Source organism: Podarcis raffonei, chromosome 4 (assembly GCF_027172205.1).
Source record: "Podarcis raffonei isolate rPodRaf1 chromosome 4, rPodRaf1.pri, whole genome shotgun sequence".
Lineage (NCBI taxonomy): Eukaryota > Metazoa > Chordata > Lepidosauria > Squamata > Lacertidae > Podarcis > Podarcis raffonei.
In genome coordinates this window covers 46,347,022-46,372,568 of record NC_070605.1, presented here as the reverse complement: position 1 = coordinate 46,372,568, position 25,547 = coordinate 46,347,022, and the positions used below count along the sequence as shown (strand labels likewise).

The 25,547-nt window shown below is 38.8% G+C and overlaps 1 protein-coding gene across 3 annotated transcripts in view; it reads right to left on the bottom strand.

Annotated features, from left to right (window-relative positions):
• Positions 1–25,547, bottom strand: part of ROBO1 (roundabout guidance receptor 1) — a 571,646-nt gene that overhangs the window by 488,505 nt on the left and 57,594 nt on the right. For all 3 annotated transcript variants that reach the window (XM_053386465.1, XM_053386466.1, XM_053386467.1), the window contains exon 2: positions 15,057–15,197. In XM_053386465.1, coding sequence (XP_053242440.1) covers positions 15,057–15,144 — 88 coding nt within the window. In that variant the 5' untranslated portion in view covers positions 15,145–15,197. The remainder of the gene's footprint in view (positions 1–15,056; positions 15,198–25,547) is intronic.

Sequence of the window (25,547 nt, the reverse complement as noted above, 5' to 3'; positions counted from 1 at the left end):
ATAACACAATGCAGTAAACAAACCAAGACAGACCACTGAAGCCAGGCTAAACAAGGCCACAGCTGGACCACCAGGTTAAGTTGATATAAGATATTCTGTGCAACAGAGACAAAGCAATATCACCCACTCAGCTTAGACAACCATTTCAGTAGGATATAATGACTAATAGTATCCAAAGCCCAAGAGATCAAGGAGACTAAAAACATAAAAACATAAAATGAGCCTTGCTGGATCAGAACAAAGGCTCATCTAATCCAGTAGAACATCATGGCCAGTTCAACATGGTGATACTCTCCTGTCTCTGTTTAGACAAATGCTGTCAATCATATAGGACAGTCTCAACACTCAAACCAGGCCTAAACCTTAGTTTAAAAGGAACCAGAAAATCAATCTTATCTAGGAGTGCCTGGATCTGATTTATGGGATTTAAAAAGGAACAACACAAAGTTTGTGGTAATGGCTACAAATACTTCTGTTCTTTCCATGTCCAAGCAAATAACTAAGGCCACTACTGAGAGAAATTAATTTATCAGTTTTACAGTATCTTGGTTTTTAGTGTTTAATGCTGCACCCCTAAACCAGCTTAATATAGTAGGTCTTATTCCTCAATAAGCAAAACATATGTACGGTCATCCTGTCAATCATCAATCTTTACGGAGTTTTCATACTACTACATTATTTTCAGAAGGAATACTTATTGTCACAGCAAGATCATTAACATTTGTAACAAAAGTATTTGTAACAAAAGTATAAATACATCTCATTAATTCAACTGAAATTGCATCAAGTAGATGCTATGAATAGCTTTTGAGCACCTAGGTTACATATTTCTTATGAATCTTCTTAAATAAAAGAAGCAAAGGGGAAGAATTTTTTTAAAAAGATTTTTTACCACGTGAGAGCAGTGAAAGCAGCAATGACATGCCAAATTAATTTCACAGCAGGCACAATTGCAACTGATTCATGAGAAGTATCCTGTATAGCAAAGCTTTAGATTAAGATAATTTATTAATAGTGTTGTTATACAAATATAGCATGTCCTACTTTTGTCACACTTTCTGATTTAGTTAGTAAAAAGACCCTTTTCTGATTACTTAACTTATGGTTTTAACCAATAGAGCAGGCATAGACAACCTCGGCCCTCCGGATGTTTTTGGCCTACAACTCCCATGATCCCTAGCTAACAGGACCAGTGGTCAGGGATGATGGGAATTGTAGTCCCAAAACGTCTGAAGGGCTGAGGTTGCCTATGCCTGCAATAGAGTTTGTGTCTGAGCATAATTTGAATTGTCCTCAAAGGACAATAGCAGCTATGGTTATATAAAGGCTTGAAGGGTTGACAAATTTAAATCCAGAGTGGTATTTTAACAATTTCAGTTGCACAAATTAATGATTTTTTAAATACAAAATGATCAGGCAAACTGAACATTCATTCAAGTTCACTTCAAGAGCAGAGGAAGACTTAGCAGTCTCCCAAACTCTTCTCTGCCTTGGGTAAAATCTGTCTGCCTTGGGTAAAATCTGAGACATGTTGCTTGAAGTCAGATTCAGTTAAAACTCAGGCCATCATATTCTGAAGGGATTGTAGTTTCCAATCCGTCCTCAAGCACATCGCATGAGCAGCGCACAAGGATTACTCCAATACTTCTCATAAACAATGGAAGTCTTTATCACTTGATTTCTGATGTTTATGGCACACTGAAATTATGGGTAAAGGTAAAGGGACCCCTGACCATTATTAGGTCCAGTCATGACCAACTCTGGGGTTGCGGCGCTCATCTCGCTCTAGTAGCCGAGGGAGCCGGCATACAGCTTCTGGGTCATGTGCCAGCATGACTAATCCGCTTCTGGTGAACCAGAGCAGTGCCCAAAAACGCTGTTTGCCTTCCCGCTGGAGCGGTACCTATTTATCTACTTGCACTTTGATGTGCTTTCAAACTGCTAGGTTGGCAGGAGCAGGGACTGAGCATAGGGAGCTCACCTTGTCGTGGGGATTCGAACCGCCAACCTTCTGATCGGCAAGTCCTAGGCTCTGTGGTTTAACCCACAGCGCCACCCGCGTCGCTTGAAATTATGGGTAGCTCTGATAAAATGGACAAAAGTGTGTTGTAGCAGAAATGAGCAAGAAATATTTATCTTCCAAATTCCGCATTGGGTGTTGAACCAAATGCAAGCTCAAGTCTCTTGAGTGGCTTATCACAGGACTGGCACATCTAGTGGGGCGAAGTCAAAGCAACAAGCTCCCAGCATTGACAGTGCAGCTGCTTGCTGGAAAGAGAGGGAGAAGCAAAGAAGAGGTGGAAGAGCTGCATGGCACAGCACCAGATTGGAACTGTGTAGCACAGCAGTGGAGCCAATCTCACCAGCTCCTTGCCCCGCCCATAAAGTGTCAGTGATGCCACCAATGGAAAGCTATGGATTTGACTCTATCTCGACCCCATTTGGCTCAGTCATTTCTCATCTAAGCACTGTGCCATACTGCCATCACTTTGTCCAATTCAATCCAGGACCAGCATAAACCAGCACTCAGGCCACCTCAGCCCATAGAGGCAAGGGATATTTCCTACTGCCCTACATGGTCCTCTGCAAAACTCTCTACAGTTGTACATATCTCTATCATATCTACCAGAATCCTGTCTGCCTTTGCAGCAAATCCAAGCCCAGACAGAGAATGGGTCAGAAAAAACATTTAAGCCTAGGCATGGGTTGGCTTTCCAAAATAAGTTGTAAATATTGTAAAGAAGTGTCACTTTAAATGATGACACTGGCCTCCCTTCAAATCCTGAGGCATCAGCTACCAGGTGTGAATGGAATAGGATATAATGACATGCATTTATATTTTGGAGGGGACGTAACCACTCCTAGATCTACACACACACACCTTTTTATTGAAGGTCCATTATTCAGTAAATACTTCGAATTTATCTTTTAAAATAGGACCCCCTCTATAACTGAACAAATGCTATTCAGTCTTAGCTCTTGACTCACAAAAAAATTATTTGAAAATTAGTAAGGGCATCTTGCCTATATGGCAGGCTTTTAATATCATGAAACAAAATCATGCAGCAGTTATTTAATAAACAGTTTCTCAAATATCATGTAATATCATAAAATTGTAATAAGTGTCTCCATAATTCATATGTTTTAAAATATATAAGTAATAAAAATTGATTACCAACATTTTGAGATATCTTGCAGAATATTTTATCCATTTATGAGTGGCAATAACTTGTAAAGATTCTGACCTTACTTAGAGCTAACTTATATATCCAGATGGAATGAAATGTTTATAAAAATAACATATTGAAAGGTATTAGATTTGTGAGCATCACTTCACTTTAATGAGCCACTCTAGGGCAATCTTTCTGCAAATGTGGGTTTTATAAAAGATCTCAGGCCTTTGATAATCCATGGGAGAAATCAGCATGGCATCCCAGGGAATTTCTGTAAGAATATATCAACCTTTTAAAGTTTAGTAGAGGGAATAAAGGATGATCTCAAGGGATAGAAACAAAACCTACTGTGTGAGCTGAATGTCAATGACTATAACCATGAACCTACCAATGTTGCCAAATGCAGAAATAATTAATTTTGCAAATCTGGTTAATATGTTTTACTGCCTTTTCATGTTTATGAAATTAAAAGGATGTAATTTATAATATCTCATAGCTTCCCTTGCAATTTAAATTTAAATTGATTCAATTATACTTTATTTTATATTGCCTCTAATTATTCAAACATTTTCATTGCTTTTTCTATCTGAAGTTTTCCCCCGTAAGCTACAATGTTGACATGACCACATGTAAACCACATGTTGGAATGACATGTTTTATCTGCATAAGCCAAATTAACCTCACATCATACACATCTCAAATGCCCATTTCCAAATGTCATTGCAATGATCATACTTGTTGTGAGAAAGGGTTTGACATTGTATTGAATTATCAAACTTGCATTTTCCCCCTAGGGCTTTTAATCATTTAAATTAAGAATTCCATTGATTGGATTCAATAAATCCTGAAAAAATATAGCAGCTAATGCTACTCTGCAAATTCCTGAACAAGAGTTCATGGAGTATTTACAAAAGCTGTGTTCTACACAGGCCTGTCTTAAGCATACGTGGCAGTCCCAGGTGCCCAGGTCCCGGCCGTCTCAGCGTCTCACTGGCTCGGTCATCCCCAAACTCGCGGCACAGAGCCGGTCACAGCAGAAGAGCCCGCCACGGTGCCCCAACCGATGGGTGGGCTCTTCCCCGGACTCAACTCTCGGCCCCGGTCTCTGCTTGGCACCCCTGAGAGCCTGTGCCCAGGTGTCCCTGCACCCCTAGCGCCTATGGGTAAGACAGCCCTGGTTCTACAAGAGTTCCCATTGCACTGCTTGTATATGAGGTGGCAGAAGCCCTTACATTAGCAAATTAACATATTTGGACTTAATGCCATTATTCTTACATAAGGCTATAGTGCAAGATGTAAAACAGCCCTTCATTAGTGGAAGAGCATGTTATCTGCTGCATTTTTGTCACACATCTACTAATTTGCATTATCTATATCTATAAATGATATAACAATAAAATATAGACCATATAGTGACTAGAATATGGGAGGCCAAGGTTCAAATCCCACCCCCATCCGCCATGAATCTCACTGGATGACCTTCTGCCGGTCACCGCCTCTCCGCCTCACAGGGTTGCTGTCATTAAATGAAGAGGCGGACAACCATGTATGCCACCTTGAGCTCATTGAAGAAAAAGGTGGGATACAAATGCAATAAAGAAAAACAACTACTACTTTAAACATTCTGGCATTTACTAATATGTACAAAAGGCAGGGAGGAAATCCTGGTGCCCTGCCACATGGAACTTACATGATATATATTGCTGATATTTTCTTGTAAATGTTACACTTAGGATCACACACAAAATGTGTTATGGACACTCCTTAAATATGTAATATAATGTGGAATATGCCACACAGGGGCCATAACAGTATATGTGTGCTCTGGATGCTGAACAGCAGGACTGAAATCCACTAAAAAGGTAAGACAAACACTCAAATAAAGACACATGGGCCCATTTATATATCTAAACATTTTCCCAACAAAAGGAAAGAATTTTCTAGGACTGTGCCAGATTTTCACAGCAAAATGTGAGCTTCAGAGGGCTGTGGAATGCTCACTGACAAAATGCTACATTTTTGTTCTTTGATTTCTTCCCCACCTATCTGCAGACACACTGCCACTTCTAATTTGGTATCCCGCTTAGTCTTCCCTACCCCCACACTTCAGTAAGTAATGCCAGATTACAAATGTTCACATTGCGAACATTAAGTTGTCCTACAAAGTCAATCAGATCTGGATATGTGTTGGTGTGGTTTGGTGGTTAGTTAGTATCAGACCAGGCAAGCTTTCTCCATTCTGGTGCTCTCCTGCAATTGCAACTACTGTGGTACCTCTGGATGCGAATGGGATCCGTTCCAGCGCCCTGTTCGCATCACGAGCAGAACGCAACCTGCGTCTGCACGTGCGTGGGTCACGATTCGCCGCATCTGCTCATGACGTCATTATGAGTGTCTGCGCAGTAACCCATTCTGTGGGGCGCAGTAACACATTCCGTGGGACGCAACCTGAAAACGTTCAACCTGAAGTGACTTTAACCTGCAGTATGACTGTACCATTATCCTCCGTTTGTAACTCCCACCAGCAGCTGCCAGACATGCAATGTGGACACCACCCTGAGATCTTTGTAGGAAGAAAAGGATTAAAATGTAATAAACATAATAAACAATCTCCATTAAAACAAAGGATGGAAATGGTTTGCTTTCTGAGAATGGTAACAACACGAGAAAGCAATAGAATGTACCCCTGGGGCAACCAGACAGAGGCTTTCTGTTTTCCCACACTGGTTTGGAGTGAAAGACCTCCACGGTGGATAGTATTGCCCTTTTTTGGCAGGCCTCACTGAAAAAAGGAGTTGTTTGTGTTGCTGTCAAAAGCTTCATTGAAAACCTGCATAGCATTTTAACAGAAAGCAAAAGATGTCTAGAGGTTGGGCCTTTTGTTGATATATATGAAAAAAGTAATCCCATCCTGCCTATCCCTCTATGTAGAAAATATGGTCATCCTTCAAGGGTCTGTTCTTAACAACACCTCATTTCCTTGTACAGTATGTAAAAGGCCTTATCAGGTGCATCTTTCAAATATTTTGAAATTGTGACCTTATCTATTTCTAGAAACTGTTTGAGTACATCATGGTGACATGTACTGTATAATAAATGACTATACTTTTCACAACTGACGAAGGTGCTCCTTTATTTCGGTACACATTTGCTTCTAATGCCAAACTTCTATTATCCTATCTAAAAAGAATGCCTTGCAAATGCTGACTGAAGGCTTTCCATTGTTTCTTGCAAGGTGACTATGATACTTATTGACTGGAGGAAATGCAGTAATGCAAAGGTTAAATATTTTGAATCAGATCTTGAAGTCAGACCTACAATTGAATGAATGACTTAGGTTTTTGTTTTGTTTTTTAGTCACATAGAAACCCCCACAATGAGGGGATTTCAGCTGTTTCTTTGCAAGACACAAACTGAGTTGGAGTGACTGCAGATACATCTGCATCTAACATGGCTGGGTCAGTTGATCAGTTTGTAAGGCTTTAATTTAAAGAATATACTGCAGGATCACCTCCCTGAAATGGTATATTTCCTGCCTCATCTGTTACATGCACTCCATATGAAGATCCGAGATTATCCAGAGAAGGCGTGTTTATTTATTTATTGCTTTGTATCCACAGGGTGGTAAACCAAAGGGTAGTAAACTGTAATTAATCACAAAAAAATCTAGTTTCTCAGTGGAAGTAAAGATGTCTTCTAAAACCATATGCACAGATTGTATCTATTTGTAATCTCTTATTCATTTATTAATTTAATGTATTTAATTAGTTCATCTTCAGTACATATATTTGCAAAAGTAATAAGCTTCTCAATAATGGCATTTCCCTCTGTCTGACTGACAATTATATTTAAGTCCCTGAGAGGGGATATGGCCTATACTGGTGCTGTGGACTTAAATGTTTGGAAATCTGATGTGATACAAAGAATTGAACAGTCCCAAAATTCCATATACTTCCATTTTTAGGTAAATGTCTACAAACAGTCATCAAAAGTAAACTTATGTTTTACTTTCAGTCACTTTTTTTGAAATCTAAGTGCTAAACATCTTCTACATAGAACATATTATGAATTCAGATTATGCATGACAGTAGTTATATTATCTTCTGTACCAATCAGATATCCCTCACCCCATTAAACATATTTTTTCTTAAGAATACAGTTATACTGGCAGGCAAAAATGGTGATCTTTACACTAAACAGTAGAGTATTCCAGACTTCTAACTGGCTAATCTCCTCCCTGATATTAAAATTGTAACCTTGGAAGTCTTATACATGTCTTTCAAAATGAAGCAGGCATAGCTCTCATTTTCCCATGTTCTTGTTTAAAACCCACCACACAAGTTGTACCGGTAAATTACATAAAAATTTGGTCTATGGATACTATTCAAAAAGACAAGGCAACCATTAAATATAATGAAAGAATTTGATTGCCTAAAAATGGAAGCCTAGTTGTAAATGGTTAACCGGAGGGGTTTTGCAGCAGCCTTGAGGGAGTCTTTCATCTTCACTGATGCCTGCAACAATGCCTTAAGCAAAAAACTAATTAAAGAAAAATAGGTGTTCCCTTTGATTTCTTACAGCACCTAGGGAGAAAAATATTACAGTCAAGTTGGACTTTAAAAAATAGATATTACTGCCATTAAGTATCTGATTTCCGAAATAAATAGCGATAATTAAGAATGATGTTTAACTGTATCATGTCTTTTTAGAAATAGAATTGCTCCAATGTAGCAAGATTCTATGTACACAACAAATGATTATGTGCATATATGATCTTCGCACTAAACTGGTGGGCGGGGTTACAGTATCAGCCTCAATCGATATTACTTATAGAGGAGCAGGGCAGGTGTCAGTGTACGAAAGGAATCAACTGGCCAATATGTATGCAGTTCCAATTCACTAAGAAGGACTGTTCATCTATTTTAGATTCTGGATGCATGCAATTGATCAAGGTGGCCAGATATTATTCCTGTGTATGGATTAATCCTACTTCTTCACATAAATTTCTCCCCTCGTGATGGATGTTATGGGAGAGGAAGTTCAAGGAGGATCTTCACCAGCTTCCACCAAACACTGTGAACGGTTACTTTAAGACTGAAGATTCGTGGCTCTTCTATAGACCAAAATAACAGGGTATAATCAACTACTGCTGTCTGTTCAATTAGTGTGAAATTACAAAACAATATATAAATACCATTTTTTTTCTCCTATAAAAGTAATACAGGCAAAGAACCTAACCCTAGAATACTTTTCTAGTTATGCTATCACCCTAAAAACACAATCTGTAATTTAGCCAAATGTAAGGTTCTTTGGAAGGGACGCGGGTGGCGCTGTGGGTTAAATCACAGAGCCTAGGGCTTGCCGATCAGAAGGTCGGCAGTTCGAATCCCAGCGACGGGGTGAGCTCCTGTTACTCGGTCCCTGCTCCTGCCAACCTAGCAGTTCAAAAGCACGTCAAAGTGCAAGTAGATAAATAGGTACCGCTCCGGCGGGAAGGTAAACGGCGTTTCCGTGCGCTGCTCTGGTTCGCCAGAAGCGGCTTAGTCATGCTGGCCACATGACCCGGAAGCTGTACGTCGGTTCCCTCGGCCAATAAAGCAAGATGAGCGCCGCAACCCCAGAGTCGGCCACGAATGGACCTAATGATCAGGGGTCCTTTACCTAAGGTTCTTTGGCTGAGATTCAGCTTCAAATAAAAATTCTAGCCAATGGATTTATATATAATTAAGATGAATACAAATTTAAATGGCAATGGCGAGCCTAATGGAAGATTCAATATATTTTAAATGCTTAAAAAAACCTTTTTCAGAACAGTTTTATATGTGTATAGTTTCCACCTTGGTCCTCTCCACATAATCAGGTGTCCTGTTTTTAGCAATGCCCAAGTGCACATAGAGATAGACCATGGGTAGGCAAACTAAGGCCCAGGGGCCGGATCCGGCCCAATCGCCTTCTAAATCCGGCCCACAGACGGTCCAGGAATCAGCGTGTTTTTTACATGAGTAGAAGGTGTCCTTTTATTTAAAATACATCTCTGGGTTATTTGTGGGACATAGGAATTCGTTCATTTCCCCCCCTCCAAAAAATAGTCCAGCCCCCCACAGGTATGAGGGACAGTGGACCGGCCCCCTGTTGAAAAAGTTTGCTGACCCCTGAGATAGACATACCATCTGTGTATATGCTGTATCTGCAAGTACAGAGTCCATGAATGGATGGATGTTAGGGAAAGGAGACCAAGTTGCTACACTATACATTCTGTGTGCAATTCATGGATGTAAAAATGGCTATAGAGAATAAGTATTAGGAAACAGCAGTAAAAATGTACTACACTCCCTAATGTCAAGATATTGCATATGAAACAATGGTAGTAACCTTAAGCATGAGTGATCTACAAAGTGACAAGTTCCTATATTTCTCATGCCATTTTAATTACAATTCAGGATAGTCCAGTTGGAAAAAACAGCACAGACTCATTTTGCTTATTTGGTCCCTAAATATGCTGAGTTTCCACCCCAATAATGTGCCTCATAACCCTAATTCTGCACAGTTTCTTGGGTAGCTAATTGGAAAATTATGCAAATGAACTAAAGATAGTGTTGGCAGCTTCTGTATGTATAAAGAAAAAAAAGGAAAGGAGTTCCAACCCAACATTGTATTCTGCCTCCACCAAAAACAAAAAAACCCTCCACATGTCAAACCAGGATCAATATATCATTATCTTTGTTCTCTCCTTATTACCGTTTCCCATTTCCTCTATGCTCTAATTTCCTGTATTTATACATGGTATATGATTTTCTGTCAATTACATTTGAAGCATATAGGTATTAAGACTGAGAAGCACTATTAGAATAAATATTAACTACTTTATAATAAATGCATGGAAAATGCTTTTTAATTTTATTTTGCTATTGAACTACAATCGAATAAGGTTAGTATGCCAAACTGGCTATTCAGCTTGAAAGAGATTCACTCCAGAACATTTTCAGTCACCGCTGCTAGACACACCAGTAGTTCTGCTATAAAAAAAGCTACACAGCAACCTTTTGTTGCATTCTTCAAGAAGTGTATGAATAGGCTGAAGAATAACCATGAAGAAGTAGGTTAGCAAAGTAGATTGAGAAAGGGCATGTTCATGGCAAAAGTATTGGAGGGATAGGGGAATAAGTGGCAGCAGCGGTGGAATAAAGGGGGTATAGCAACACATCACCATAAAATACAAATGAGTAGAACAAAGTGGCTCCACAATGCTTGTGGACAAAGAAGAAAAGTGTTTCAGAGATATCTACCTGCTAGCATAATTGCAGCAGCTGTACCATCTAACCCCTATCAGTCATAATCTGGAACAGTGCCACTTTCTATTAGCCAGGTAATAGAGGAACTGAAATTATTTATACGAGTCCATGTGAACCACTCCGTTTGCTCCAATGCATTCTGATGACTTAATTAGATAGTCAGTGTAGCACATGTGGCTTTCCAGTCAGGTTCATCACAAAAGGCCAGTTCATCAAAGCAGGAGAGTTGTGTGCTCTACAGCTAGATTAGAAATACGGATTTCTTCATTAAGTATCATGCAGCTGACTGTGCCTCTTGGTTTGTCACCATCTATTCAGACAATTAAATAAAACCTCATGCTGGATAAACTGGGGCTAATAAAGAGACCTTGAATTGAAGTGCAGCTGGCAATCTTTTCTTTATTAAGACCTGGCAGCATACTTAGTGACAGCATCTAAAAGGCAAAACGTGTGGAGTCATTTCTTATTCTCCCCCCCTCACTCTTAATATCTACCCTCTTTGGGCCATGACATTTTGGTTGATAGGATTTCCAGACCTTTGTTATTCTCACAAAAAAGGCAAAGAATAAACAAAGGTCAACTGTTAGAGCTAGGGAAACTGCAACATTCAACACGCTTAGACCCTTTCTCTGTGTCAATCAAAATAAAAAGTGAGGAGAAAAAGACATGAGATGACTGACAACCCTGTTCCTGGAAGAATAGTTTTTAAAATATGTGGCAGATACAGTTTGCCATATAAAGATATTGTTTGAAAATGCTACATTTTCCAAACAGAACTGCAGTTCAAATCACATATATTAAATTCTATAGATTTATCATCAATGGAACTTTATTCCAAGTATACAGGTGAAGTGTAAGACTATAATCAGTGAATAAATCAGGACGGGAGGAACTCTTCATACTTATGTTGCAATGTTTACAAAAGATATACACAATGATTGGCTTGTGTCTTGTACACAAAGCACTTATGCCTCCATAAATAAAATTAACTTTGACACTTAACTTTGACACACTTTGACTTTATAAGTTTGGCTTATGCCAATATGAAATAATGATCTTCCCAACAGCAGCTTAATCTAACGTACACTAAACATGAATGGCTAAATGGATATATTACGTTTCGTTGAGATAGTGTGCTTATAGACTGCACTGAAATAAACATCCAATGTATAGCTTAATTTGCAGCAAACGAACATGAATTGATACGATAACATGATGTTTGGTTGAGCTGGTTTGCTCAGCTATTACACAGCATCGTGATGGAATAGGATATAAACAAGTCAAATATGAGAAGCAGCCATACCAAATTAAATAATAATGATTATTAAACTATGATGGAGTATATTTGGTTTGGTCTACAGTGAGCAATATAAAAAGTGTGTGTGTGTGTGTGTGTGTGTGTGTGTGTGTGTATCTAGTATTTCAGAATTTAATGCAAATTAGTATCTACAGTGCAATTAGTTAAATAGTTTCTCATTTAGCTATTCATACTCTTCACAAAATGCTGATACCCATAAGAGCTGTAATAAAATTCCCACATTGTGGGACTCATGCTCACTCTGAATCAAACTGCTGTCTCATATCAGTTTTAGTATTAAACGTGAATTCTTATAATGCTGGGAACTTTTTACAGACATTTCAACTAGACATCTGAACATTATGAAAAGCCAGCATCTACTGAGTGCTTAGCAAACTTCTGAATGTGTGCATAATATGGGTTCCACAAGGAATTTCCCCATTACCCCCCTGCAGTGTCTAGACATGTAGAAGTTATTTCAAATCTAGACATGTAGAAGTTATTTCAAAGAGTTTGTCTAAGTCTAAGTAACTTTCAGCAGGGCAACAATGAAGGGCAATTTTATTCAGGTAAACATTTACTAACCAGTGAGTACGCAGGTTGTTATCTTTTTGCTGTAAAAGCTTTGCTGACTATTATTTTTCCTGTTTTCCTGACTGGCCTATGCTAAATGGATAAAATCTGTTACAGTAACTGAACTAAAATGTTGAGAGATTAATATCATAATTTAAGCTTGCCTTATAATTAGTCAGTTCTAGTTTCTCCTTATCTATTTTAAACCAATTCAAATCCAGAAATCATATCCATAGATAATGTTAACATCCTAACAGAATAAAGATACCAGGTATAAGATATCAGATATAAAGGTCTCCAAACCTATCATCACTGAATACTGCAGTCTTAACGAATATTGAACCCAGCACCTCCTATTAAATTTTTAAACATTCTCCTGGTGTAGTTGCCAACCAGCTATTACTGCAGCATCTAGTGTGGGTTGTGTTCTCACCTATCATGCTGACTGAAAGCAAGGTTGCTCTATTATCTCCCAAATACCAAGGGAGTTTTTAACATGTTTTGTTTTCTCAAGATTCCTTGAAACACAAACCCATTTGGTGTGGATTCTTTTGTTTGCCTTCACTCTTTTCTAAGCACAACCAGGTAAATCTTGGTTTTTAAGCAACACTAAGGAAGGCCTAAAGCAATTTTGGGATTCTCCCTGTAAACAAACTGAAAAATCCTGATGTCATAGGGAAGGTATAACATTTGAAGCCATAGTAATTTGCATTTAAGTTGTACTTGGCTTTTCTATTTATTGCAGTTTAAATTATACATATAAGTTTTCTTTATGAACCATTCATAAGCTTTAAAATACAACACAGAAAAATCCCAAAAGGATTGCCAAAATCTTTGGCTAGATTTGCTTCATTGTGTTTTGAGAGTCAATATATGCCAACTCAGGTTAGTAATACAACCCACATGATATATAAACATGCAAGATCATCCATGTGCTCCTTTCTATTCATATAGAGATATCTGTATAATGAAATAAAAACAGGACAATATACTTAGGCTGTATGATTCTTTCAATTCAAACCTTGTAAGTAGTTCATTACCTTCCTAACTCCTACGAGCTCTACTGACACATGAAAGATGCTGTAGCAAAAACAGCAGAGTATATTGTGGCAACTTAAAGATGATATTCTCAGCTGGCAGATTAGATGACAAAGCAGTTCTGTTAGCATAAAGACTTTCACCTGTGCAATAGAATGTTCTCTCCCCATGCCCTCTCTCCCTAAATCTTTTTCTGAGGGTTCTCCCAACCCGTTCTGTGCTGAGGGACATCAGATGAGCAGCACAGCTTCACCAAGCTGTCCACTATTGCCATAGACATAATCAACACAACCCCCGTTTGCATCCAAAATGCACGCACGCACCCACCCACCATATTCTATCTTCTATAGTCATATCCCACAATACAACTGCATTCTGTTCAACTTGTTAGACAGGAACTCATATAGGAAGAATTTACATTGGTATTCTTAAAGCTGCAGCCATTCAACATACTGAAGACAGACCAGTACACAGACAGACGCTGAAGAGAAAGCAGCAGCAAACTGCTTGTTGTCATCTACATCTCCAAACTAAAATTGACTACCATCTTAGCCAATGGTGTTTCTCTCTAACAAGCCTCAGGGACTAGCCTGTTGGCATTTACACACAAACTAAACTAAACTGGTTAATCAAAACTAAACTGGTTTATCCAGAACCATGACAGAGACACAGAAAGATGGACTAGCTCTGCAGGAGATGTCAGTGCCAACTCTGTGTCTCCATACTTGTTTATAACACCCTAGTGAATAATATCAGATTTATCATCTGGAGATCATCCTCAAAGGTAATATACGACATCACATCCCAGCAATGCCCTTCCTTTTTAACAGTCTTTTTGGACACAAATTTGATATAGAAACAGCAGTATTCAGAAACTGGTGGGACAACACTTCAGTCTCTCAGAGCATTTCTGTTGCTGGCATGAAGGCCACTATCTATCTATCTATCTATCTATCTATCATCTATCTATCTATCTATCTATCTATCTATCTATCTATCTATCTATCATCATCTCTCATCTATCTCTATTTAACAATTGAGTTCTTACTCATACAGAACTGGTATTATGTGACACCTGCAGTACTGCAAGTTCAACACGTGAGGTGAGGTAAGGTGATCTCATAGGTAAACTGGTCCCAATATGTTAAGAGCTTTGTACACTAATAGTATCATTTTGAACTTGGCCTGGTAGCAGAATGGCAATCAGTGCAGATATTTGAGCACAGAGTTTTAACAAACTTCAAAGGGAGGCTCCAACATGAAGTACAATTTATTAGCAAACTGGATTCTTCTCCATTCGGTCTACTGAACTTTGGTTTTCATTCCTACTGCAGATATAAAATTAGCATACCATCTCTAGAACTATATTGTTCTAGAATTCATCAGTGCTCTGGACTATATGGTTCGAAGAGACACATCATTCTTAATAATTTATTTTTATTTTAGCCGTTTATTTTCTATAGTTTGGTACTGTTCCTTGATATTCAAGGATTATTCTTAATTCACTTTTTAGGTAGTGCGTGTGTGTGTGTGTAAAATTGAAAAACCCAAAGAAGCCATTTAGTACCTGCAATAATAAAACATAAGAGCATTCAGATTTTGTAGTCTCTCTCACACACATATACATTCACACTGACAAATCACATTCTGTGGTACAAATGTTTTGTATAAAACAAATCCTACCTGGAATAAGCTGACCCAGTAACTGATGGACCCGAGACAGGCTGAGTACAGCTACCACGACAGTAAAAGAATAACGTTTCCATTTCATGTTGCTTCTGTTCTTGCATTACACCAGTCCAACAACACTTTTAGAAATGTTATCTGTAACAAGGAAAATAAGACAACTGTTTATATTGTCAAACAATTCAGAAGATATTAAACAAAATCTGTGCTGAATTAATCTCTAGAATAGCCACACATACAAACACAGCAAAATCTTGTGCTATGAGACTAAGTCGACTCCTGGCTAAGGTCTCTCATTTAAGAAATGTTGTGTTTGTTTGTTTGTTTGTTTGTTTGTTTGTTTGTTAGATTCCATTTGCGAATCACTTTCCTTATGTGAATCGCTTTCCTTTTTTCCTTTTATAGCAAAAAACACCAACAATTAAAATAATTCCATATGTGAAAACAAAAGAAAAACAATTCCATATATAAAATAGTTCTATACAGTGGTATCTCTGGTTGCAAACGGGTTCCGTTCTGGAGGTCCGTTCACAACATGAAAAGAACGCAACCCACATCTGCGCAGGTCGTGATTCGCCGTTTCTGCACATGCACGTGATGTCATTTTGCGTGTCTGCGCATGCGTGAGTGGCGAAACCCAGAAGTAACCCTTTCCGGTACTTCCAGGTCACCGCGGGAGGCAACCTGAAAAAACGTATCATGAAGCAAATGTAACATGAGGTATGGCTGTACATACAATTAAAAATATTTCCATATGTAAAAACAATTCTATATATAGAATAAAAGGTTGAGAATGATAATTCAGTTATGAAGTCTATTAAGAAGACACTCAAGGCAATGGGTGTCTTGGTATATAATTGGTATATAATTTTAGGTATGTAAAATATATGAAAATAATGCAACAGTAATCAGTGCTACATCTCTTTCCCCCCTCTTTCAGGTTTTCAGCTTCTGTGATATTTATTTAGGTGCTGCTGCCATGGCAACCTACACTGAAATACATCCAACTTCTTGCCCTTCTCCTCTTGTCTGCTTCTTTGCACCTTTTAACCCAAACTGACTAGCATTGTTCTGATGCAGACCTCATGGAGACATTCACATAAATGAACTATAAAATACAGTAATTAAAACACAACAAAATCTGAATCCTACAATATTTGTGCCAAAGCTTTGGGGATTTGCATTTATTTCAAACCTTATATTCAAAAAATGATACATACTTAGATATATTTATTTCAGGTATTTATATTATGCTTACTATTCAAAACTTCTAAGCGGTGAACTTCACCACTTAGAAACTTCAGTCCACTCAAGTTTAGGAAAATAAACTGAGTTCTGTCCTCTAACCCCTTTGGCACATTGCAAGAATTATAGCTAGGATAATTTAACACCAATTATCAGTTCAAGTTCCTAGAATTGAATTATTTCCCTATTTATTTTAACAAAAATATCATCAACCTTCAACAATATGTAGTTGTAATATTGTCACAAGATCACATATTAGAGATGCAACAATTTACCAGGTACAGTATTTTTAGTCCCCTTCACGAGCACTTACTTCTATAGAGGCGGCCAGAAATGTGCTGGATATTTGGAGTTCTGGAGATCTCAAATCACTATTGTGCTCTGAGGCCCCCAAGCCCATCCCTAAGTAAATAACTTGACCCTGACACGTAATTTAGGTTTAAGTTTTGGGGCAAAATTTAGGCCACAATTTTATTGATTACAGCAAAGTGAGTGGTATTGGCTTAGGCATTGGCAACCAACTGTAACTGACTCCTGCCTCTCTGGCAGGTAATCTGGAAGGGTAAACACCAAACGAGGGAGCAGCATTGATGAAAACCAACCGAAGCTCACCCCTGGCTTGGACCTAGCCCCTCAAGTGGACTTCGGAATAGATCCAGGATCCCCAGATTCCTGTACCAGAATACCCTTATTCATGGAGGGGCAGGTGATGGCGCACCTCCCCTCCCACACACCTCACTAAGCCAATGCCTAACCACCAAACCTTACAAAGTTGTGATGATTGCTAAGGGGGTAGGTGCAAACCAAGTGGCCAGTGCCATTTTGCCAAATGGAAAAATTCCTACCTGGCCCCTGTTCCAAAACAGGAAACTAACAAATATCCAAAGCAACTAGCCAATATCTGAAGCAAGGCCAAGGCAGCAACACCAACAAATAGGGACGGGAGGGCGGGTGCTTTGCAGCGTGAAGCAAGTGCCTCAGCCACGTCGTGCTGCCACTTTTATAGGTCCCCCCAACCATGCCACCTGGATCAGATTGGCTCAAACGGCCTGGCGTGATTGTGGGGCCATATAAACAAGGCCTGGGCCATGCCCCTGCCTACAACCCAGCGGGGGGTGGGGTGTCTCAGGGGTCCATGCCCAACCAGGACCCTCATTAAGGAGGATCCCACTTGTTTCAGAGTGTATAATGGCCTTTGTGGCATATAGTTTAGAAACAACAACAGAGCACTAACCCAGAAGTTCTCTCAGTATTACTCTAACCTTCTAAAAGTAAAAAATAATTGTCCCAGTGCAAACTCTTATTGGGTTTGTGTTTCTGTTGAAAGCAGGGATGAGGTGGGAGATCAGAGTTCTAAAATATGCATGGAGCCTACATGACTTCAAGAGGCTCCTCAAGTTTGGCTTCCAATTTGTGGAGTGTGGCAGGAACGGTGACTGAGGAGAGCTAAAATCTAAAGGAGAGCTATTCTCTCTCCATTTTAGCTTCTCAAATGCCTTAGCTGCTGCATTCTGCATATATGGCATGTTAATGTTCTGCAATGCATCAGAAAGCAACCCAAATGTACACTGGTCTGATTCCTTCAAGGGATTATTCCTCTTGCAGCAGAGCCATATATAATGACTGATCATTGTACACAATATTAAGTCTATATACTAGCTAGGCAGACAAATGAACACTAATCCTTTTGTTGGCAGAAGGGAGAAATAACTATTTGATAGTGTTGATATTATAACAATCAATATTGATAATATAGCATAATAAACTTTGCTGTTTCCAGAGGGATAGTCACGTTAATCTGTTTGCAGCAAGAACAACAAAGAGTCTTGTGACATCTTAATGGCTGATGCTGCATAGACATGTGTTCATTCCATTTCCCTGATATTTCCCTGATAATTTTCATGTTATATTTGAGCTTTCACATGATGTAAAAGTTTAGTGCTAGTTTCCATGTTATTTGGTTGCAACAAAGAAAAAGTTTGCAAGCCTGGAACCCTGGTCTTGGACACCAAAGGCAAGGCCCTACAGGGTGTGGAAGATGCTATGCAACTGACTTTCCTTTAGTAAGGCTGCTTAAGGATCCTCAATACCCCCACCCCAGGATCCCATCTGCAAGTAGATTTCCAAAAGGCTTAGGAACCTCCTTCTCCCCTCTCCCATCACCCTCTCCCCTCAACAGCTGTTTAGCAGAGGAAATGATCCTATTTTCTAATGTTTGTTTCACACTAGTATGAATGAAATTTAGTGCAACATGGTGCTGCAGTGTGAAAGGAACGTAAACAAGCAGGACAGAACTACAATTATAATCAGTAAAACTAATGAAATACTGAATGCAGCCTGACAAATTTATTATGACATAACCTCATCAGATAACCATGAGTTAGTCTTAAAGGTACCACAAGAAATTTTTACCATAGTTTCCATGCTGTATGAAAATATAATAAAAACAAATGCACTTAAAATTCCCTGGGGTTGTACTGGTTTGGTGGCCTTCCGCCCTGCCCCTATTAATCTTGAATATATAAACAAGAGTGGACTTTTGAACCTTTGAGAGAAAATTGATGTCTTCCTAACTGATATTTATTTGCTCTCTTTACAAATTCCAAAATGCATCCTTGATAAAAAGTTGGGTTCTGAACACTTATGTTAGCTGTTTTCTTCCATCTAGGCAATACAATGAGGATAGTAATCAATAGTACAAGTCCAGTTACTTAGCAACAGTGGTTGCTTGACTATCCTATCTTCTAACAATCATGACTGCGGGAGGAGAATTTTCACCCACTGGCTGTACATCAGATGACAATGAATAAAAAACAGTATAGCAAGAACTTTCAGAATCTACAAGCTTAAACTGCATTTTGTTCCTCAAAAGTTTCTTCTGAAGTATTAAAGAGATTTAAGCTGGAGGCACTATCCATGGGGCATATAAAAGAAACACAAGTTCCTCTCCTGTGGCTGCAATCATTAAGAAATCAATGCCGAATTAAAAGTGCACAAACCCCAAGGGGAAGAGAAGCACTGCAGTTAATATAGAGGAAATATTTAATCATTTTTTGGTGTTTCCTGCTTCCCTTAACTTGGATGTTATCTGCATAAGAAACAACTATATAAGCAATGAAACCAAAGAAAGCAGAAATGATATTGCTGCACACTTTTTGTTTTAATATCTTTGTTTTTATACTGTATTATACTATGTCAGGATCCACTGGGCTAGGGTGGGGGTCCCTGGAGCTGCACTCTGTTTCTTCAATGTAATGAGTCACCTGGTACTGCAGGTCAGAATAATATCTGGATACTGTGCTCTCATGATTCAGAATGACTTTGCGTAAGCAAAGAGCCAATTGGCTTCCCCTTACCCAACAGAGTATCAGAGGCCAAAGAAGACAGGCAGATTTATGACAAATTTTAGGAGAAATTTTACTTTCTTTTTCCTGTCCTGCCACAAAGCGGTATGAGAAAACTTAAACCTATATGGTTTGAGATGTTAATTTAGCATGCAAACAACCCAACACCATGACCCACTATAATGTCAGTGCTAATTGTCTAAGACGGGCCTTTCTTTAATGACGATGGTGTATTTATTTTCAAAATAAACTGTTGGGATAATAGAATCTCCAGGTTTGAATAGGGCAACTCCACTGGAAGCCATGGTGGGGGTTATGAACTAAAATAAATATGTTCGCTATGATTTGTTCAGCCCCGCTGCAAGCCCTCCTTCACTTATTTTAGTACATCTCTTTTCACCCTGAGAGTAGTTACAGCCAATCAGTCACAGTTCTCCATGGCTCCTTCCTTCCATCCACCACTGCCACCATCACCACTGGCTAAGTAAGAAAACAAAGGGATTTATCTAGTGCTGCAGCATGACTCACATGATATGCATGCACAATTAAACTTCTTCCTTCTCCTTTCACCTCCACTCCAGCCCCCGTGCACCCTTAAAATAAGCTCTGAAGGAGGACTCTCCAGAGCAGTTGAGGAGCAGGGAAAGAGAGGAAGTCCCATCACATGAGTAGAACTCTGCTTATCCAGTGTCAGACACAACACAAAGTGTCCCTGTAGTCAAGTTCTTGACACTGAAACTGGCACCTTCCCAGCTTCAAGGCACTTTATTAACCCCCAGAAGAGAAAAAGGCCGTAGTGGACAATCAAAGGAATAGGCTGAGAGGTGAAGCCTATGGGCTCGATTTTGCTGGTGTGCTCAGTTGATAGTTCTTAAGGCAGGCTTGCAGCACTGTGATCCTTATGTCAGTCTTCACTCTCATATACACTTGGTAAGTCACCAAATGAACTATATCTTAATGTAAGTACTGACAAGGACTCAAAAGGGCAAAAATGACAGACAATCTTTAACACATGACATGCAATGTTCATGAATGCTAGTGTCTGATGGAACTCAGGTTTTCATGATTTTCAATCATTTTATTTCAGCAAGTTGATGAAAATTGGTGGTCCACATGACAGCTGGTAATTCGTCCTTGAAGTGATACTACTGTTGGACATACTCTTCCTTTACAGTACTGCTGATCAAGCCATAGATCACTGAAATGAACAGTTGTACTACACTTCTTTAACTATAATCCTTTAAGCTTGTCTGGGATAAACTAGATTTATTCTAAAAAGCAGCAAGAAGTAAGTGTTCCCATGATTTGTATTTGTTCAGGGATATGAAGCACTGTTTGCACACTTTGCTATATAGACACAAAAGAAAATTCAGCAGTTCTTTGAGCTGCATTGTAAAACTCCACAGAAATCAATGTCATTATAGCTTTTAATACTAGGAGAGGATGTGGCCCATAGTTATTTTGAGACAGTTCTAGGGAGAAGCATTCTAATCCCTATTGGGCTATACTTTCAATTTTTGCTTTTATTGGGCAAGAAACAGTCGCACTACCACTGGGACCCAAGTTTATACCTATTTATGTTTCATTTTATTTGCCTTTGGGACATCATTAAAGACAGAAAGTAGGTAACACATTTTAATTAGATTAATCCCTACTGTTACAGAAGAATAGAAGTACATAGAGCTGTGTTACCAGAGAATACACGTCAAAACAAGGAAGGTTTCAAGCAGACTTAAATGTAATTCCAAATCTGACTGCAACCCACTGATGGAAAGTTACAATAGAATACAGGGTTTAACCAAAAGTTGCTCTTTTATTATTCATAGCCTTTCTATTTTGACATTATTACTATTACATTTTACTGTCTGGTCCTTCTACTTCTAACTTTCATTGATTCTTAGTTCTGCTGCTAGCATGAACTTCTGCATCCTTCTGTGACTGTGATATACTTTCTCTGTTTCATTCCATTTTATTCACAGGCTTGTATACCATCATCATATCTACTATAAATTACTGCTTCTAAAGTTGTAAGTATAGTTATACTCTTGTCCCCATACCTCTTTTCCTGTCTTCCTTTATTTCCCTTCACTGTTCTTCTTACTAAACCACCAACCCCTGCTCCTAAAGTCCATCTCCACCTTTTACATTTGCTAGCCTTATCACTGCATTGTCTTCCCTGCTGACATTTGATTTTTCTACCTATTTGTCCTTTATACACCTCTTCAGAATTATCTTAGCCCTTTGCTAATCAAGGCTTCACAAGTTGTTTAAATACCATTTCATTTCTATTGTCTCATTTTTTTAAAAAAATTGTGAAATTTAGGCAAGCCCTATTTTCTGTTTTACACTCTATATAATAATGCCCATACATGCAGCGCTCCCAGCAATGCCATCACTAGAAGATCTTAGACACATGAACTTTGCACAAAATAAAAAAACCCAAGGTCTCCATTCTATCAACTGTTTTTAGAAAATTTGTATTTAGTAACTGTTTCTGTTAAATGTATGTTTCCAGACACATCTCTTAAGTGAAAAAGAATCAGACAAATCGTGCACAGGAAACAGCACTGAGTTTCCTTGCTGTGATGGTGGGAATCACAGGTACAGGGAATCTTTAGCGGTCCTTTAAGTATATAAAATATAGACAACTAGTTATAGATAAATGCATTTCATAAAGTGTCTTGACACATTTAAAGTTTTAACTGAATGAGTGACTATCTTACAGAGCAGGAAGAACGGTATCATGCGTAAGTCACTGGATCAGGTGAGATGTTATTGAGCCAAAATACAAGGCATGTTTATGATTAACATTTGAAAGCTCATTTCCATACACGCAGACTGTGCATAATATGCCCCCCCTATTGCATGGCACTAGTGCTAAAGAATGTGTAAATCTTATGCTTCCAGCATGCAATGTCAGCATGAAAAAAAGGCTTTCCTGCAACCTGCACATAGCAAACAGCAACATCTAAACAGGCACTGTGATAAAGGATTCAGTAATGTAACTGTTTCTGTCCCATTAATCTTCAAATGAATGCTAAACAGTTATCTTAAAAAGTCATGCAGTCCAATAACACTCTATCAAAATCGTAACTACTTGTGAGAAAAGTTAACAAGATTAAAACATTTAGTATCTATAGTTCACTCTATAATAAAATCTAGCTATGCGCCCTGAAATGCTTCATTCAGAAAAAGCAAATGTTGGCAGATTTTATCCAAAGCTTATATTTGTTTGAAGGGGAAATACAACTTCAGTTAATTTTGTCCTGAGGGAAGATTTTGGATTTTCAAAAATTTTGAAGTATACTTCTTCAAATTTGTGTAGTTTATTTGCTTAACAAAAAAATTAATAGCATTTAGTATGAACTTGAAAGATAGTCTATCAGTCACCACATTAAAATCTTCAGTGTTAAAACAAAGACCACGTTTTCCAGAGGAAGAAAAAAATTCAAGTACATGTTTCTAAAGCCCCATGGATATGGAAACTCCCCCCCCCCCCCCCCGCAATATATTTATTTACTATAACAATATAACCATGAAGAAATCATAGCAGTGAAAATACACACACACACACATTGACTCCACGTTTTGAAGACCTAAAACTGCAAACATTTTAAAAAGCCATTTATTTAGCTTAAAATTTTCACAATGCCTCTCAATCTTCTCAGTAGGACCAAAAGGGGGATTCAATTTTCAAAGATAATTGTGTCAGACAACTGCTTTATCCCTTTTCAGAAACAATCTGATAAGTAGCTAATTACCAGCCAAGCGATTTCAGAGCCACACAGCTGGACCTAACAGGAGACTTCTAGAAATTAAAATGTATCCCAGAGCATACCTAGTCATAGCACCCCCTTCCCCAGGAGCCAGGTGATCAAGGGTGAATAAAAGGACATAACAATGATGTTGGGATTAAAGTTGGCCACAACTTTATTTAATTCAACTGCAGGTAACCTTGGCATAGGTACTGGGCGTATATCCCTCTCAGCCCCCTGCTGGGGGTCTGAGGCATGACAGGGTCAGTTAGGGGGGGAAATGGGACCATTGCAAAATGTGGGTTTACAGAAATGCCCCCCCAAGTCGCCGAGGGAAGCTCTATGGCCCTCCAACCACACACTTCTGGCTTTATGTACAGAGACTTCCCTCAAGACCCCTCTAACGGGATACTCTGATATCGCCGCTGCTAGAGAGGGTGAGTAACCACTTCACCCCTTCCTCAAATGTTAGACTATAGGATAACACCCAAGGCCTAAACCGTCACCAGACAGCGAGTGCAAATTTAAACCAGGGCCTGGTGGGAAGCCAGTGAGTATTGTGGGGCCAAGGGAAGGGGCCAGCAGCCAAAACAAACATGGTGTGGCTCCATGGGGAAGGAGCCACCACGCTGGTTTACCAGCGCCACTCACCCTTGGACTGGGTAAGTGGCCACTGATAGACAGGGAACTATTTCACTTAACTGACAAGATGCGTGGAACATACCTAGAGAAAACAAAACAAGAAAATGACTGTGAAATTTCTCCACACAAAAGAAACCCAGTTTCATGCTCCCTATCCTCCCAGTTGAATTTGGGGCAGCCTTCACATGGTCATGTCTTCTTTGAAAAAGAGAACTCTCATGTTGCTCAAAACCTTTTTACTTAAGAGATCAAAGGTTAATACAGCAGTGCAAGAACAGACACAGAGCAGGCAGAACAAGATTGAGATTCCCAGCTCTTATGTGCATGTTTTAAGTCAGCTATCCCCAACATGGTGCTCTCCAGATGTGTTGAACTGCAACTCCCATCATCCTTAACACCTGGCTATGCTGGCTAAGGCTGATGGGAGTTGGGGTCCAAAACATCTGGAGGGAACCATGTTGGGAAAGTTTTTTAGTAGTAATGGGAGCTTAAAGTAGTAGTAATGAGTGTAGCGGATGCCTCTACAGTCATTGTTACAGAAAAATGTCTATTTTCCCACAGGTGTGTTGCATTGCACTCTTAAAAAATAACTGAAATTGATGCAAACAGTGTTGGCTCCCATTCTTTTTTTTATAGCCTCCTGTGTAAATGAAACACTATACTAAAGAAGGGTAATCATATTTGTACCAATGCAACTCTTGTACAAATCTAAAAATCCCAGAGGTTGTATTGCCTGGGAGGGGCCTGAACTGACTCCAGCTACAAAAGCAGAGGCTGCTGAACAAACTCTTGAGTAGCAGTATTGTTTTCAGGGTTTTGTTGCTGTTATCTATATTCATTTTTTGTTTTTTTATTTCTAGTTCTTGTAATGATTTATGTGGAAATTGTTCAGTTATGAAAATATTTTCATGTAAGCTGCCTTGAGCATGGTTTTCACTATGCAAAGGCAGCATACGAATTAATGATGATGATGATGAAGAAGAAGATGATAGGTGGAAGTAATAATAGCAAGGAAAGATTTTCTGAACTTTGAAGAAACAGCACGCTGTACTAAGGATGTAAAGTTTTTAAAAGTGTACATGTCATGCGTCATCTCTTTCTTTTTAATATTATACACTTTTTAGCCTCAAGAATCTTAAGGTATCCATAAAGAGAAGAAAATGCTTGTTATCCACAGAGAAGAGAGTTACAAAGACTTTAAAGATGTGAACCTTGAACATTCTGTTATCATGTCTAATGAGTTGTAGATCACTGTCAGACAAAACATTTTTCTCTGAAATCTACTGAGCAAGTTGAATATCTACAGAGAGCTTTGAAGAAACCTGTTGTTGGAGTTAGGTAGGAAACAAAGCAGAGGCTCTGTTACAAAAGTATAGCTAGAAGGAAACATGAATGCAGTTTTTTTAAATATAAAAAATATGTAAATACTGTTGGCAAAAGAAAATGCTAATGTGTTTCAAAGCAACAAATGTTTCTACATCAGGGGTGTGGGAACTTCAAAC